The 16,814-nt window shown below is 47.2% G+C and overlaps 1 protein-coding gene across 1 annotated transcript in view; it reads left to right on the top strand.

The window, feature by feature from the left end:
• nup93 (nucleoporin 93) overlaps positions 1-16,814 on the top strand; it is a 29,465-nt gene that overhangs the window by 9,439 nt on the left and 3,212 nt on the right. Inside the window, 12 exon segments of the mRNA XM_030096709.1 lie at positions 6,168-6,230; positions 7,894-8,022; positions 8,651-8,725; positions 10,152-10,244; positions 10,365-10,504; positions 10,617-10,749; positions 11,566-11,723; positions 11,844-12,009; positions 12,152-12,245; positions 15,281-15,472; positions 15,557-15,683; positions 15,760-15,832. Of these exon segments, the coding sequence (XP_029952569.1) occupies positions 6,168-6,230; positions 7,894-8,022; positions 8,651-8,725; positions 10,152-10,244; positions 10,365-10,504; positions 10,617-10,749; positions 11,566-11,723; positions 11,844-12,009; positions 12,152-12,245; positions 15,281-15,472; positions 15,557-15,683; positions 15,760-15,832 (1,443 nt within the window).

Here is a 16,814-nt window from a genome sequence, read left to right as displayed (position 1 = left end):
CTTTTCCTCTGCCCTCTCCATCCCCCTTACACACACACACACACACACACACACACACGCGCACACACACGCACACACACACCCCTCAGCAGTGATGGCATGTATTCAGTGGGTGCAGTTGGCTAAGCCCAGAGCATCTGCCGAAATCCACAAGCACTCCTGACATAGCTTCGCAGGATCTATGCGTGCACGTCTCGTGCACGGGCTCCTTGCGCTGCGTTTGCACCCCGGTATCTGTGTCAGTCGCTCGCCGTCATGTGCGCTTATGAATGAAGGCGTGTGTGTAAAGTCGATTCGTCTGCGTGTGAGCGCTGCTGACGCGACGACACGGCTGTATGAGACTCTGCTTTGTGCACAGAACTTCCGAGTGAAGGTATGTGGATTAACATGCCCGCTTTGTGTCTGTGTGTGTGTGTGTGTGTGCAACGTGCACGCACGCATGCATGCGCTCTGGAGTCTGCTTATAGGAATGCCCCCACCCGCCCCTTCCCCCCCATGTGCCTCCCAAACCCTTCATTAACTAAACATGACCCTTAAGAGCATGATTAGCCTCATTTCAAGACAGGATGTCGGAAGCCATCAACCGAGGGGGAAAAAATCCATTACTATAATTGCATTGAGCTGAGGGAGGGAGGAGAGAGGGAGGGAAGAAAGGAAGGATGCATAGATGGATAAAAAAAGGAAGAAAATGAGTGGGATCGAGGGAGGGAGGAGGCAGAGGGCCGTCAGACATGCTCGGCTGAAGTGAAGGAGGGAGAGAGAGAGAGGGAGGCAGAGGGGATGGAGGATGGCGGCTGAAGGGGGAGGGGGGGGTGTCAGCTGGCGGCAGGACTTGATATTCTATATGAATCCATAGCTCCTTCTCGTGGATTCCCCCTGCGTCTGATCGCAGTTGGTACGGCCCTCCGACAATAAAACCACCTCCAGTGAGTCTCGATGTGGCACTTCCACCCAGTCCTCCAGCTCACTCGCAACAGTCGCCGGCCTTGCTTTCCCTCCACCGCGGGCGGGGGGGGGAGGGAGAAAGGGCTGCAAGCGGACCGCCATGCCAGCTCGACAGGGCACAGGGAACACGCCCCAGCATGGCGGCGGGAGCCGGCGCCGCCGCCCTGACACGTCAAGGCGGAGCGGCGTCACGCATCTCCTGGGCTGTCAGAGCTCAGAAAGCCAGACGCAGACAAAGACACTCAAAAGTGTTTTCACTTTTCCTTGTCACATCCTGTCTCCTCATCCCTCTGTCTGCCGGCCAGCCAGTCAGGCAACGAGGCTCTCAGCATGAGTAAGTATCGCCTACACATGGACACACACACACACACACACACACACACTCATTCACTGTCTCACTCGCGCACAGGCATGTGCTTTGTCTGTCACACTTTTTTCTTTTTGTCACCTGTCAGTCCTTCGTTGCCTCCCCTCGCGTTTTCCGCCGTTGAACAGTGAGAATACAGATCATTGTATGAATCAATATTAATACAAGGAAGCGACCGTCTTCCCCCCGTCTGAATTTACTCATGCATTTTAAGCATGTTTGCGTGTTCCGTATATAATTCAGCCGCGTAAGTGACGGAGCGAAGGGTGGGGTTTGCCTTTAGCACCCGCTCGGACAATGGTCTGCTGTCGGTGTCATGACGAACGCCCGGTGATTTCACTTCCATGATGACTGGCACGGCGAGCGGAGCTGCTTCCCTTGCTTTACCCTCAAACTGCTCTCTGGCTGTGTCCTTACGTAGCCCCTTGATTCCTAGACACCATGTACATCCACGACTCCCCGCTCCGCTCAGTGTGTCAGGAACATGATGGCAGATCTGAAGAGCGGATAAATAATTTTCCTTGTTTTTTTTTTTTTTAAGAGATGGCATTCGGCTGTGGATGACACGACCGTGGTAACGGCGCTCATGGGAAGAGGGCCTGTGTGCCAGAACACAGAGAGAGCATATGTGTCCGTGTTAACATGTTCAAATGAAGAAACGACGTCCAAGTTTTAGCGTCTCTTTTGCGTTATTTCCCGAAAATACGATGACATCTGCTGGAATTTGGTGCGTTTCCACTGACGCAGTCAGACGTCCATTGATTTTTCATAAAATCTGCACATTGTTGCAGAAATTATAGACAAAGGATTGAACCTCCAGCAGTTGTAATCTCCCTTTAAGGCGTCCTCGGTTGTCCCTCTCCACCCAGCCCTTCTCGTCCTATGTTGTATTTTGTGACAATCAAGCATTTCCTGATTCATCAGGCTTTATTAAATCAATTTCTCTGGCTGTGTTCCTCTTCCTGTGGAAGCTTCGGGGCTGTCTGGCCAGCAGGCTGTGGGTGTTCACAGTGGGTTGCAGATCTCTGAGGATACACAATACAGGGGTGGGGCAACACAAATCTACATCTTTAGATGTGTACCAATGGCTCGGTGCTGAATTGATCATTGGCAGTAATGAGGATGCTTTTATTTTCATGTTTGCGTTCTCTCCTTTTTTTTTTTTTGTTTTTTTTTCTCACTCGTTTTCGTTTTGAATGTTTCAGCTTGTTGTTCGGTTCTTTTTTATTTGACGTGACTGTTGAATTTACTGTTTTGTACCATTTGGGAATGAATGGATGGAGGAGATGGCGGCGCTGGCAGTGTGCAGTCAGTGTGAACTCCTGGTACAAAGTGTCTCAGACTGAAGAACAGACCAAGTCTCTCAGCTGCCGTCAAAATTAACGGGGACGCTGTGCTGAGTGGGTATTCCTGCTTTAGTTCTGTCAATAAAACACGATATTAGTGCACCGAAGACGACAAGTGTTTCTTTTTTGCACACTTCATCGATCTCTCCTGGGGAAATCATTCCTCCACATTTAACGCATCCATAAAAAAAAAAAAAAAAGAATAAAAATTATTTGTGCGTAGGCAAGGTCAGTTTGGCGACAGGCAAGGAAATAACAGCGGTTACAAATCTGCCTCCTGTTCAGGCAGAAATGCTGATCGAAGTCCAGAGGAGTCCGGCGTAGCCCAGCGTAGCCCTCCCCCTCCCCCTCCCCCACCCCCCGTCTCCTGCCTGTTTTGGGAAAAGATGTCGGTCTCGTCTTTCTTCGTCTAGTTTACCGGAAGAGTAAGCACAATGACAGACCTGGTCTCCTGATGTATCGAAGAGGAAACTGTGTTTTCTGCTCCCTGTTCGTCACTGCTGTCTTTTCCAAGCCGACTTGTTCTTTTCTACTCTTGTGTCCTGAATTTATTCTGTCCTGTTAAGAAAAAAAAACTCTTGTTCTATTCGTCTTTCTTTCAATCTGACTTTTTATATTCTGATGTTTTCTATTTAATGTTCTGTTTTATTCCGTTCTGTTCATTTGTTCTGTTCCCTTTGGTTTAATTCTTTTCTATGTGCTCTGTTCTTTTCTTTTCTATTCTGTTCTTTTCTGCTCTACTTTGATCTTTTGTCCTTCATTCAGTGGTTTTTTTTGTAAAATCTGCTGTTCTACTCTGTCCTGTTTGTAATCTGTCCTTGTCCAGTATATTTATTGTGTGCAGCTTTTTAATTTGTTTCTTTTCTTGTCAAATCTATTCTGTTCTCTTTCATCCAGCTCCACTACATCCACTATTCTGTTCCGTTTTATTCTGTTCTGTTCGTTTATCCAGTGCAGCTCTCCAGTGAGCGTTGACCTGAGCTCTTCTCTGCTTAGAGTGGTTAAATATAGCGCTATTCTCAGCCTCTCCTGGGAAAATGTGAGATGGGGAGAGAAAGGGAGAGGGACAGAGCGGGCAGAGGGGAGTTAAGGCTATGAGAAATGGACCAAAAGAGTAAACGCTGCTCAGCTGGCCGGCCGGCTGGCTGGCAGTAGGGGGGAAGAAAAAAAGCTTGTTGTCTGTCCTAATGGATTCAGTGAGACTAATAGCATCCAGTATTTCATTAGGTGCTGCACTAAATATGCATCAAGTAAATGAGCGCACCGCTGCGTGCAGCATGGCTCGGCGTCGGGAGGCATGACCGGCGCCGCTCCTCTTTCTGTGCTGCGTAGTGACCTGAAAGGCTGCCGCTCCTTCAGCGCGCAGGCACATCCCTGACCCATTTAGGAGGGAGGCAAGCGGCCGTCCGCCGCGGCCGACCAGCAGGAACCGCACAGCTCACCCGCCAGGACCGGCGGTCAGTTTTCATGCGAACTCAAAGCACCTGCAGCAGCTCCGCTGCAGCAGAACACACCTCTGTCCTATTTCTGGAGCCGAGCAGCATGTTCTGCAACCACTTTCATTCTTTTTTCCTTTTTTTTTTGTTTGGGAACATCCTCGTTATGGTTCGGTAATTTCTCGTTTCTCCAGGTGATCGTCTAGTTTTTCAGATGAGAAGACCGTTAACTGTCTGTTAAAATACCCGTCACAGATGGTTAGTATTTTCTCAGCAAAGAGCAGATTCCGGGTGAGAGAATGGGATGAATCTGAAACGACAGCATCGGTGAATGGTTTGATATTCTACAGTATGTGTCAGTGAGGATGCTGCAGCGGCTGTGTGAGCAGGGCCAGACGCTCCTCAGTGGCCAGAGACCTCACGCTGGGAAACGCTAGCTGCTATTTCATCAATATTCCTCTCAATCACTGGTCCAGTTTAAAAACATCTCTGTGTTTCGATCACACTCTCTTAGAGGGCCCGATTTATAGATTGTGCTTTGCTTATGCACTTTTCAGAAGCTGTGAAGATTGCTGGATTTGAATGAGTCTGAAAAGCAATAGTCCTCAGTGGAGCTGCTCGATTTTTACTTTTTGAGAAAGTGACTTGAGGCACGAGAGCAAAAGACCCGGACGGCAACGCAATGACAGGCAGAGGTGAAGCCTGAGAGCTCTGGAAGTAGAAATGAGATCGAAGCGGGCTCGTCATCGTGGACGAGCGGCGAGGGTGAAGGGGGGGCGGGGGGGGGGGGGGCAGGAGCGCGAGCGCCACATCCCCGCAGAGCAAAATAATCTCTTGTTGGCTTTGACAAATGCTTTGTCCCTAACCGGAGCCTGGTTCTCCCGAATGCTCCAGACACGGAGACAAACCTTCATCGGTGAATTAATGCCGTTATCTGCCGAGCGAAGGAGCCGTTTAGCAGTTAAACAGACAGGCAGGAGGCCTGCGATGCAATGCTGCGAAACTCAGGGCTTTCCTGTGTAACAAGGAGTGGCTGGACTCCACATCAGCACCTGCCTTCTGCCAAACGCATGAGAAAATCCCACTTTGTTTTCTCTCTAATAATGATAAAAGTATGGCTTAACGGCGAGAGGTATTTTGGAAATGCTTGCATTTATTTTTCGAAAAAGCAAAAAACATTGCACCTGTTTTCTGTTAATAAGGCAAATTTAGATGCTAAACGCTTCAGTGAGAACTCAGGTAAATTATAATTGGGACTCTTTGTGTTTTATGATCCACTTGTGCCACAATTATTTGAAAATAATTGAATAATAAGCAATAAAGCCGGATCCTCAACGACACTAAGATTTTATGGTGGTTTTTCGTTGGGATCTCAGTGTCACCGCCACAATTTACTTTTTTTTTTTTTTTTTTTTAATTGCTATCTCAAGCAAAGATCTGATGAAGATTTAATCTGTATTTGGGTGAAGATATTCACACAAATTAGCCCTGTTTTCTATTGTAATCATTTGTTAATTTGCTCTCAGGATTGTGGGTGATTCTGTTGACATTTTTCTATAATTTGTTTCACTCCTGTAATAAAAAAGAAAAGTTCCACAGTAATTAAAAAAAAAAAAAAAGTTCCACAGGTACGGTCATTTTCTCCCCAGAAGAGCTGCTATGAAGTTATTTTGCTCCTTCTTCTGCTCTCGAGTGTTTGCATAAGAGCTCCTGCTTTCTGAATCCGAGACGTTTTCTCGCCCCCTCGGTGAGCTATCGTATAAAATCACCGCGCAGGAGCGGCAGCCATCTTGATTTGACACCAAATGGAGGTCAGAGTGATGGCCGCCTCGTAGTGAAAAGCGCGGCCCGATCCTCCGCTCTGCCTCTCTGTAAAATAAAGCCTGTGCTAATCCCAGCTGAGGAAAACAGAAAAAAAAAAAGCAACAACAACCTGCAAAATGACTTCTGACTCGAGAGCAAACGGTGGTGCGCCGGCTAAATCTCTCCCCCCAGAACGCACTGCGTACGCTTTATTTCTGTTTGGTTCAGTCGACTGCAGCGAAGGTGAAACTCTCTTGCCTCCGTCCACAGGGCTTCCTGAAGAACGAGAGGGACAACGCCCTCCTGTCCGCCATCGAGGAGTCTCGCCGCAGGGTCGGTATCTGCTCGCTGTCTGATCGCATCCACGCTCACAATCAGGCAGTAATAGAATTTAAACCCTGCAGTTGAGGGAATTAGCTTCAAGACGTTTGCAGAGTCAGACAGGCCACGTCTCTCTGTTGTTTCAGTTTTTTGTTTTTTTTTGCAAGTGAAATGGCGAAACTAAACAAAGCACATCAATTTGGCTCCATAGTTTTATGCTCAGTTTTACAAAATCATCACTTTTCTATACTGCCCTGTGTGTGTGTGTGTGTGTGAGAGAGAGAGAACATGAGTGCATCACAATATTGAACACTTAAAGGCAAATTTTTTTAGTAATTTCTGCTTGCTGTGATCTAAAAGTCCTTCTGGTGCCAACCTTTGGGGAATGGTTTTGAAATGGCTTCCCTGATGTGCCGAGCTAATAGGCCCCGCGTTTAATTAGCTGTCGTTCCCATTATCGCTCCCCTGCTCCCCGAGAGGAAGTGAAAAACGGGACTCGAGAGCAAGGGTGGAGAGGGAAACAAAAAAAAAAAAGAACAAGAAGAAGAGAAACAAATGCAGTGACAATTAAAGAGAAAAAGGGGATGTTAGATGTTCTTGCAGATTTCTATCTGAGCCCCCCCACCCTGACGTAACTCGGTCCAAGTTGCCCAGAGTTTCTAAATGTTATTGCCAATGTCAGTTCTGTTCTCTTATCTGTCTCATCTATATCAGTATTAGCCCGAAATCTAATGATGATATATCTGACATTAGGAAAATTCAATAATTCTAATAAATGGGTTTAAATGAGATTGTGGGAGAAAGACGGCAGCGTTACGCAACGCAGCAGTGGAAAAACGGCGTCCGCTCCCGGAGGCCGCGGCCCGTCGCAGCTTTCTGTCCAAACACGATGCGTCTCTGCACCTCCGACTCATGGAGGCCTTGAGATCCAGAGATTGACCAAGTTAACAAAGTAAACGGAGGCTCCAGACCAGATCTGCGTCTCCCTGAGCTTGGAGATTCAATTATCTCACGTTCCCATTATCTTACTTTTGAATCTCTGCGGAGATTTAAAATAGACCGCACGGCGTCCTGGTGGAGCGGCGACGTCTTGACGGGGCTCTGCGTGCTAAATCTGGGCTCTATGAGTGTGTGTGTGTGTGTGTGTGCGTCTATCTGACATGCACGATACAGCTTCCCACACACCTTACTTCCATTTATATGCAACAAATTATTAGAGTTGTGCAAAGTGAAAGAATGTCCTGAACCTTCGATTTATATCAATAATAAGCACTTTTGTGGTGGAGGGGTAATAAAAAACCTACATGTATGCACATGAGAATCGTTATTATCGTGATGATATTTTTATTAGTGTGGATCAAATTAATTCATTTCCAAAATGGAAGTAACCTGGCTGGACGTATTGTAAAGCACAATGAAAGTCTTGGTGTTCAGCCCTGGTTGAATGAAGCTTGATTGCTGTTGAATTCGTCACCTTCTGCAGATTCAGTCTGAATAATTTACCGCCTGCTGCTTCGATGCTTTCACTGTAACCGAATCATCCTCTTGGAGGTTTAGAGGAATTCTGAGCCGGTTGGAAGACTCGAGGGAGGAGAAGTTACAGCCAGTGCAGGGAATAAAAGTAGGAAGTTGGGGGTTTTTTTTGGTGTGATTGTGACCTGCGCTGGTCCCGCAGACGTTCCTCCTGGCTGAAGAGTACCACCGGGAGTCCATGCTGGTCCAGTGGGAGCAGGTGAAGCAGAGGGTGCTGCACACGCTGCTGGGAGCAGGAGAGGACGCTCTGGACTTCAGTCAGGACATGGAGGTAACGCCGGCGCCTCCTCGGCTCACCTGCACTTCCTCATGCACTGGTGATATGCAGCTTTAATGCATGCATTAGTGCTTTCAGTTTCCCTCACGAAGGAAGAAACGTCGTAACTGGGTTCTCTTTGTTTGAGTCTGAAGAGTTTCTCCACCCGTCTCATATTTCGTAGTGAATTATAAGCAGTGAGCTTAACAAATATGAGTGACCTCTTTCTTTCTTTTTTAACTTGTGGACTGTTAAAATATGTTAATGACAATGTTAAAATAAAAAAATAATAATTCTCAGCAGAATTACTCAGAAAGTGAGATACTTTCTGGCGGCGTCTTTTCACTTCCTGGACTGAATACGTCGAGTTGAAAGCAAATCCGAATTCTCTGGAGCAGCTTTCATGACACATTGTTCTCTTTAGTGTCATCCCACTCATCCGAGTACCAAAATAACCCTTTCATCTCAGACTCACCGATGCTATTTCTGTCTGTACCGTTGTTTTTAAGACTTTCATCCCGTCGTGCCTTTTCCCAGCACGCACTGGGCCGGTGTTATGTCAGCGCTGGGGACGTATTACTCCTTAGTCTGAGCAGGAAATGCAGAATATGAGTGTGTTGAGACCCTTCTGGTGTGTCTCCAGCCCAGTTTTGTGAGCGAGGTGACGGCTCCGGGCAGGAGCGCCCTGGACAGCGTGGAGGTGGCTTACGGACGGCAGGTGAGTCTCCTTCTGTTTCGCCGTCCGTTTCATTTCACAGTGTGAATCCAGGTGAGGAGACACGGTGCTTTTTCTTTGCATCACGAACCACAAACCCCTGTGGTTTATGTCTGTAATGATTAAATATGAGCACAGTCAACTGTTTTTATTGCAGTTTTAACGCATTTTAGTAGAAAACATTAGAAATAGTTTTTGTGGTGAAGAAAAAAAATTAAATATTTACACAAAGCAAGAAGCAATAAGATATTGTTATAAATGATTTAATAATGGCTAAAAATGCTGAATGTTGGACGTTATCAAATTAAAGCCTGAAATGTGTTTATTTTCTTTTTGTGCATTTCTGTCAGGTTTCTTTCACATTCTTTCAGAATTAGGCGATATTTTTAATACTTCATATATTTAAAGAAGTCTTTATTGTAAGAGCAACAAAAAAATCAGGATAGATGGACAGAGAGATGGAAGGGAGAAGTCGAGTCAAACACGTCGGCCTCGTTTCCCAACTCTTATTTTCTCCTCATTATGGTCCGGTGGTCTGAGAGGAGGCATCTACACAAATATGACAAACATATTGAAACATGAAGTTTAAAAACAGACCTCTGCAGGTCATGAACCAGAAATGTAGAAGTGTGGTTTGCATGTTCTCCCTGTGCGATTTGTATTAAAATCATGATTTTGAACAGCTCACTGTTCAAAATCATGATTTTACTTTTTTCTTGGATTAATAAAATGCTAATTATTTAAATGTCAGCGTACATCCCTGAAGCTTACTTTTACCGTATCGCCGGACGTAACGCTTTATTTTGGTAAAAGCAGTCATGATTGATTGATTGAATCATTTTCTTTATTTAGAAATTATTTGAAATAGACCAACACTCATAATCCAGTCGCTGTGAACACAAGTCAGATTTTTCCTTCCAGTTACAATTAAAAAAAACCAAACTTTTAGCTGTTGATAATTTTTGCTTTCATTTTGGTTACTTTTTGGGGAATTTGTTTGTTTCCAGTCCGGTGAGCTTGATGCAGTCAGTGTTAATGCGTGGCTAAAACGAGGCCACAGCCGGCCGGGGCGGTGCAGATCAAACTTATTGATCGATCGGGGGCCGCGGAGGGGGTTGATGTCCGCCTCTTCGCTCTCCTCCCCTCCGTCCGGTCTGAGCCGCTGCCTTTGTCTCCGTCCGCGACCCGGCGAGCGACGCGGCGCTTCAGACCCTCCGACCATGTGTCGGCACATCGCTTGCGGCGTCATCTGCCTCGTCTTCGTCATCCTCTTCGACGACCTCCTGAACATTCTGATCCTCTTCTTCCTGTTTTTCGTGGTGAACCATTTCACCAGATGGCCTTAGGGCCGCTGTCGGAGTTTCAACAACTTGAGAAATGTTCCTGAACGTGTCGCATCTTCTCTTCCCTGCGTCTCCGCCTCCTGCAGATCTACATCTTCAATGAGAAGATTGTGAACGGCCACATCCAGCCCAGTCTGGGCGATCTCTGTGCTTCGGTGGCAGACAGCCTGGACGACAAGGTGAGAGGACTCGCCCCGGTCTGGTTCTGGTCCGGGACGTTCCGGTTCCGTCGTCTGTCTTCCTATGTGTAACGTTCTCTCTCTCTCGCTCTCTCTCTCTCGTCTGTCGCCGCTCTGCAGAACGTGTCGGAGCTGTGGCTCATGGTGAAGCAGATGTCGGACGTGCTGCTGGTTCCAGCCAAAGACACCCTCAAGAGTCGCACATCTGTCGAAATGCAAATGGCGTTCGTGCGCCAGGCGCTCAGCTTCCTGGAGAACAGGTGCCTGATATAGTTAGTTATTGGTTGGAAATCTTTAATTGATAGAAACTAAAAAAAAAAAGACCAGATTAATCCAGACTCACAGCAGTGTGTGTGTGTGTTTCTTCTCCAGCTATAAGAACTACACCATGGTGACCGTCTTCGGAAACCTCCATCAGGCTCACCTGGGAGGGGTGCCCGGAACGTACCAACTGGTCCGCAGCTTCCTCAACATCAAACTGCCGGGACCCCTGCCGGGCATGCAGGTAGAGCACGCAGCAACACACTCTTCAACGTCCTTTCTGCTACTTGTCTGATCTCATTCCGGTCAGAAATACCACATATATCCTCACACTCGTCGTACGCTCGCTGCATTTAAACCATTTAAAATTTGTTGACATGCGAGAGATTTGATCCTATCACAAAGGTATATATGAGACAAATCAAACTAGAGGGCCAGGTGAGCTTCTGTGAAGAAAAACTCTCAACTGTGATGATCAGAATATCTTTAGCAATAAAGAGAAGAATTGATATTGTAGTTGTTTTTAAGAATGGTGTTTTCTGATTTGTCTTTTAAAATATATCAGTTCATGTGTAATAAATTTAAATTATTTGGAGAAGGAGGGTGAAGAGGCGAGGGCAGGGTTTGAAGGGCCAAGACATTTTTGTTTTAATAGAAAATCAAACAGTTCATACAACTGAAATGAAGATCTACAGGTAACCTTAAAAAATGACAATAGCAGTGAAAAGGTAAATACTTTTTTTTAGTCCGGGAAACAAAAAAAACCCTCCATATGAAATATTTTGAGATACTGTAATTTTTTTATGGAATCAAATGATAAAATTATAAAGAATAAAAAGAAAAAATCTTGGATATGTCACTTTGTGGGTGATAAAGCAAACGTATATGTTTCACTTTTTAAATTATAGGAAATAATGTGCTTTTCTGTCAGATGTTTTTGTACCTGTATGCTTTACTTCTGGACCGAGACTCGAGTTTCCTCAACATGTTTAAAGGTTGAAGAAGTGACCAGGGTGTTAAATGTGCGTGCGTGCGTGCGTGTGTTTTGTGTGCGCCACAGGACGGCGAGATCGAAGGCCACCCGGTGTGGGCTGTGATCTACTACTGCCTGCGCTGCGGAGACCTGAACGCCGCCATGCAGGTGGTGAACCGGGTGCAGCATCAGCTGGGAGACTTCAAGAGCTGGTTCCAGGAGTACATGAACAGCCCCGACAGGCGGTGAGAGCTGGAACCCTCCGCCTCGCCGTCCCGCCCGCCCCCTCCGAGACCAGAAAGGTCGGCGCCGCGCTCCGTCTCAGAGCCGCTCTAATCGATTTTCCTACCTTTCGTCCTTCCCAGTCTCTCCCCGACTTCGGAGAACAAGCTCCGCCTGCACTACCGCCGGGCGCTGAGGAACAGCGCCGACCCCTACAAGAGAGCCGTCTACTGCCTGATCGGGAAGTGCGACATCAGCGACAACCACGGCGAGGTGGCGGACAAGACTGAAGACTACCTGTGGCTCAAGGTACGGCGCTTCGCTGCGCTGTGTGACCAGCGTGAGACGTCCGCACAGTGACAGGCTTCTGTTTCAAATGGAATGTCTTTGAGGGAAGCTGCGTCTTTCCTCCGGTTCGACTGTGTCACGTGCGTCGTCTGTTGCCTTGCAGCTGAACCAGGTGTGCTTTGACGACGACGGCAGCAGCTCTCCTCAGGACAGACTCACCCTGCCGCAGCTCCAGAAGCAGCTGCTGGAGGACTACGGTACGAGGCTGTGCTCCACCTGCACGCCGACACACACTCTCCGAAACCGATGGACTGCCAACACGTGTGTGTTAACTGAACAGGATCGTAGGCATTTTTCAGATTATTGCCTCATTTGTCACCTTGAAATCAGAATAATGAGACAGGATGCTGTCAACAAGAACCTGATCGGTATCACATTTACGGTTTAACCTGAAGCTCACTCATATGTCTGGCAGTTATTTACCGTCGTTAATTTCCCCACAGCTCAGCTCTGATCTCTGATTTGCCAAAACCCGGCGTTGGGTTTAATCTGCTAAAAATGATCAGATAAATCCTCTGATGCCGCCACACCTTGAAATATATTGAATAAGAAAATTAAAGAAATGATAAGAAGAAAGTGCAGCACTGTGAAATGTGGAAAACACATTTCATCAGAACGTTTTACAGTTCTGCTATCAATCAGACAATCAGAGCTATATTTTAATGGCCAAAACGCCACGTGTCTGCATTAATCTTCCATATTGAAGTTCATCCTTTAACGCTACTAAAAACAACAGCTGGATTATCGGCGTGGCTTCGCTTGTTTCCGGTGGCGTTCGCGCGTGGCAGCCACGCTGTTTCTGTGTCCTGAAGCTCGCTGCTTCTGATTCGGTGAAGAGCGACGTCTTACAGCCGATCGGTCCACTTTATGAAGTCCACCTTGGAGAGGATCTTTAAAGACTGATAAGATTCAGACCGTTCGGGCCGAGAAACCAACCAAACCATGACGTGATCTCAACACCTGAAAATAGACTAAATAAAAGCGAAGCAGTAGAGTCTGTCCAAATTTCTTCCACTGATATCTTGAGTTTTTCTCAGGAGGGAAATACAACAGTCTGTTGGATAATTCAGCAGCACTAAAGCAAAAAGATATGAATATTTCAGCCTTTTTTCCAAAACTTGCGTGTTTTTCCTTCGGTTCGGTGCGGTGAAGCCCTCTGAATACTTCAGTGCCCTTGAGCCTGAGCAGCTGCTGCTGCGGACGAGTCGGCCCGCAGTTTCCAGGAGGCCCGTTTGTCATTGATGAGGTTAAAAACAGCCCGTCGTGGAAAGAGCAGCGCACAGTGTGATCTTCAGTTGGTGAATCGTCTCCTCCTCCTGAGCGCTGCAGCTGCCGCTCACCAACTTTTCCCATCATTGAATCAAAATGGAGAAACTTTCGTTTTTTTCCGTTTAATTGTACCTGACAAGACATTACTTTTCAATGATAGTCCTTTTTTTTTTACTTTTTTTCTTTTTAGGATGCACCAATAGGTCTTTGCTTGTTTTCTGAGTGTTTTCACTCTGATTTTGGATAAAGGATGAATGGATTTGTAAAACCAATCGAGGTCATACTATGTTGGTCCCATCTTCATCCTCCTCCTCCTCCTCCTCCTCCTCCTCCTGGCTGCTTCATGCTGCTTCCCCTCGATCCCTCCAAGTGTTTTATGTTTCAACACAATAAATATTCCAAGACGGGACTCAGGGCTTTATTTTTCTCAGAGTTTATTCTGCACTCTTTGTGCTGCAGAGGGAGTGGTACCTTAAAAAAATAAATAAAGAGGGAAAGATGCTTTTTAATGCCTAAAATGTTTTTTTGGGTGAGTTTGCAAACTTTATGGCAGTTAGATGTTTTCAAAATGGAACATTAAACATAAAAGGTGGTTCAATAACGTTGCTTTCAGATATTTATTGAAATAAATATAATAACAGTAAAGGAGAGGCGCTTTAGAAGAGAGGTCTGAATGCAGCAGTGAGACGTCGTTCTTTATAGTCTGTTATGTTTGTTTTGAAGTTCGATTTGCTTTGATGCTCCAGATTCAATCTGGACGCTGAAAATCGCTGCTCGGGTCTGAGCTGTAATTTCCCTCCAGTGGTCCGGAGAGAAGTTCAATGGACTGGACTTATTTAGCCGTTTATATCAGGGCTATTATCTCAACAGAGCGCACACACACACACACACACACACACACACACACACACACACACACACACACACACACACGATGGGATGGTCAATGGAGCCATGATTGCAAACTTTAATTACGATTTCAAAGTGTAATAATAACTTTCAAACACTTTGATTTTTCATCTAAAATCATTTAAAATAAAAAACGCCGTCGCGCCGCCGGGCCCCTGTCCCCCGTTCCCCCCGTCCCCCCCGTCCCCCCCGTCCCGCCGTCCCCCTCCCGTCGCATGAAGCAGGAGTGTGTCGGCCTTCCGACCTTCCGTCCCGCTGGTCCAGGAGAGTAAAGTTGTCTCCCGGTGCCGCCTCCTCCTCCGTGGGTGGAGCTGCTGGGTTCAGATAAGACGGCGTCCTCTCTGCTGCCCCCACCCCCCCCACCCCCCCGCCGCCGCTCCTGCTGCTCGGCGGGGGGCGCAGCCCCAAGCCTCATTCTGTTTTCCCTCCTCTCCCTGGCTTGTCTGGCACACTGTTCCTCCTTGTCCTCCATCTTGCTTCACAGCGGGACTCAAAGCCCCCGGAAAAGCCATCTTCATTTCTCGCACGTAGCGGCGCCGCTCGCCGTCCCCCGTCCGCCCCGTTTCCCCGCCGCTCGCTCGCTCGCCGCGCCCCCGTCCTCTGCTGTTTATCTCCCGTCATTTTTCCTCCTCTCACAGCTGTCCCCGCTTCCTCCCACTGATTTTTGTCCTCTTTCTCATTTCTTTTCCAGCGTGGATTTGTCCTTTGCTCATTTCTTGTTTCCTCTCCCGGCTGCGGCGAACCCCCCCCGCCCCAAACTCCTATCTCTCCTCCTCCATCCTTTTTTCCCTCCTCTTCATCACTCACTCCCTCTCCCCTCCCTCCCTCCGTCTCTCTTTTTGAACTAAAACGCTGTAAGGCTGAGATAAGGCGAGAAAATGGCTGACACGGTCCACCCTGTTCTCCTCCTCAAACTTCCAGCCAACAAGAGGATTAGGAATTATAATTAAAAAGTAAACTTGATGACTAAGTACCTGCGCTCAGCTTGCGCTCACCTGGACGCCTGGGTTTCTGCTCTGACCGCTGGTCTTCCCGTTCCGTCTCTGTCCTCCAGGCGAGTCCCACTTCTCCGCCAGCCAGCAGCCCTTCCTGTACTTCCAGGTCTTGTTCCTGACGGCCCAGTTCGAGGCGGCCATCGCCTTCCTGTTCCGCGTGGAGCGGCTGCGGAGCCACGCCGTGCACGTGGCGCTGGTGCTGTACGAGCTGCGGCTGCTCCTCAAGTCGTCGGGCCAGAGCGCCCAGCTGCGTGAGTACCGCCTCCGCCTCCGCCGCCGCCGCCGCCGTCCGGTCGGGACGAGCCGCTGACGCCGTTTCCCCCCCCCCCCCGCAGTGAGCCAGGAGCCCGGCGACCCGCCCATGGTGCGCCGCCTGAACTTCATCCGCCTGCTCATGCTCTACACCCGCAAGTTTGAGTCCACCGACCCGCGGGAGGCCCTGCAGTACTTCTACTTCCTGCGGTAAGAGCGGCACGCTTCCTTTGACCCTCCCGTCTGAGAGTTTGTCCCTGACTCGGCTGGACGTTTTCCTCCGCAGCAATGAGAAGGACAGCCAGGGAGAGAACATGTTCATGCGCTGCGTCAGCGAGCTGGTGATCGAGAGTCGGGAGGTGAGCCACACTCTTTCACTCTGGGAAGGGGAAAAAAAAAAACCACGTGCAGCCGTTCAGTCGGCGTTGGCGTCGTTTAACTGAGCCTCACCTCACGGAGGAGGAGGAGGAGGAGGAGGGTGGAGGCCTTCCTCACTCCACTGTTTGTTTCTGCAAAAGTAGTGAAAAGAGCTCCTTTCCTTTTTCTGAACTGTTAATGCGAGTCTAAATGTTTGGCTCGAGGAGTGTGAGGCACTGAGCACGAGGCCTCTCTCTTCCGTGATATATTTGTTTGTTTTTGTTTCATTTGATTTTGTTTTTGCTTCTTCTTTTTTTTATTCTCATTTCTTGTCAAGAAATCACAAAAACATATTAGCAGCAGGTAAAACTATTAATTATTTTTATCAAGTCGTCTTCATTAGATCTAAATTCATTTTGCTATAAGCTCCAGTCTAAAAGTTAGAAGAGGTCCAACACCGTTTATGAACAGGTCAATAAAATTCTGGTTTTAATTGCTGATTGATCGCAATAATAATTGATAATCTTGATTGTGCACTTTGTGATTTGCCCACAAATGTAAAGTGCATTATAAATAAAATCCATTATTATTATTATTGTTATTATTATTATTACTAACTGAGACCAACTGGTTTTTCACAGTTTGATCTTATTTGTAAATAAATTTAAAAAAAAGAGTGTGTGTGGAAATGTAAGTTAAAAATTAAATTGAGCTTTTGGGGTGATTTTAAAAACGTGAATTCTTTCAAATTTGATCTAATGTGTTTGTCTATTAATTTTTCTGGCATTTAAATTCTATTTTATTATAAGCGTATATAATTCTATTTGTCGACACATGAGGAATTTGGCCTGTGTTGCAGTTTTCGTCTCTTTCTGAAACACTTCCTTTGTTTTTTTCTATCTGCTAAACACACAGACGTTACGCCCCGACGTCACAGTGTCGGTTTAATGCTGTTCGTATGCGCCGCCTGTTGTAGCTCAGCCG

Source organism: Salarias fasciatus, chromosome 7 (genome assembly GCF_902148845.1).
Source record: "Salarias fasciatus chromosome 7, fSalaFa1.1, whole genome shotgun sequence".
Taxonomy (NCBI): Eukaryota; Metazoa; Chordata; class Actinopteri; order Blenniiformes; family Blenniidae; genus Salarias; species Salarias fasciatus.
Note: the sequence above shows the minus strand (reverse complement) of the source record. Positions and strands in the feature narration are given on the sequence as shown.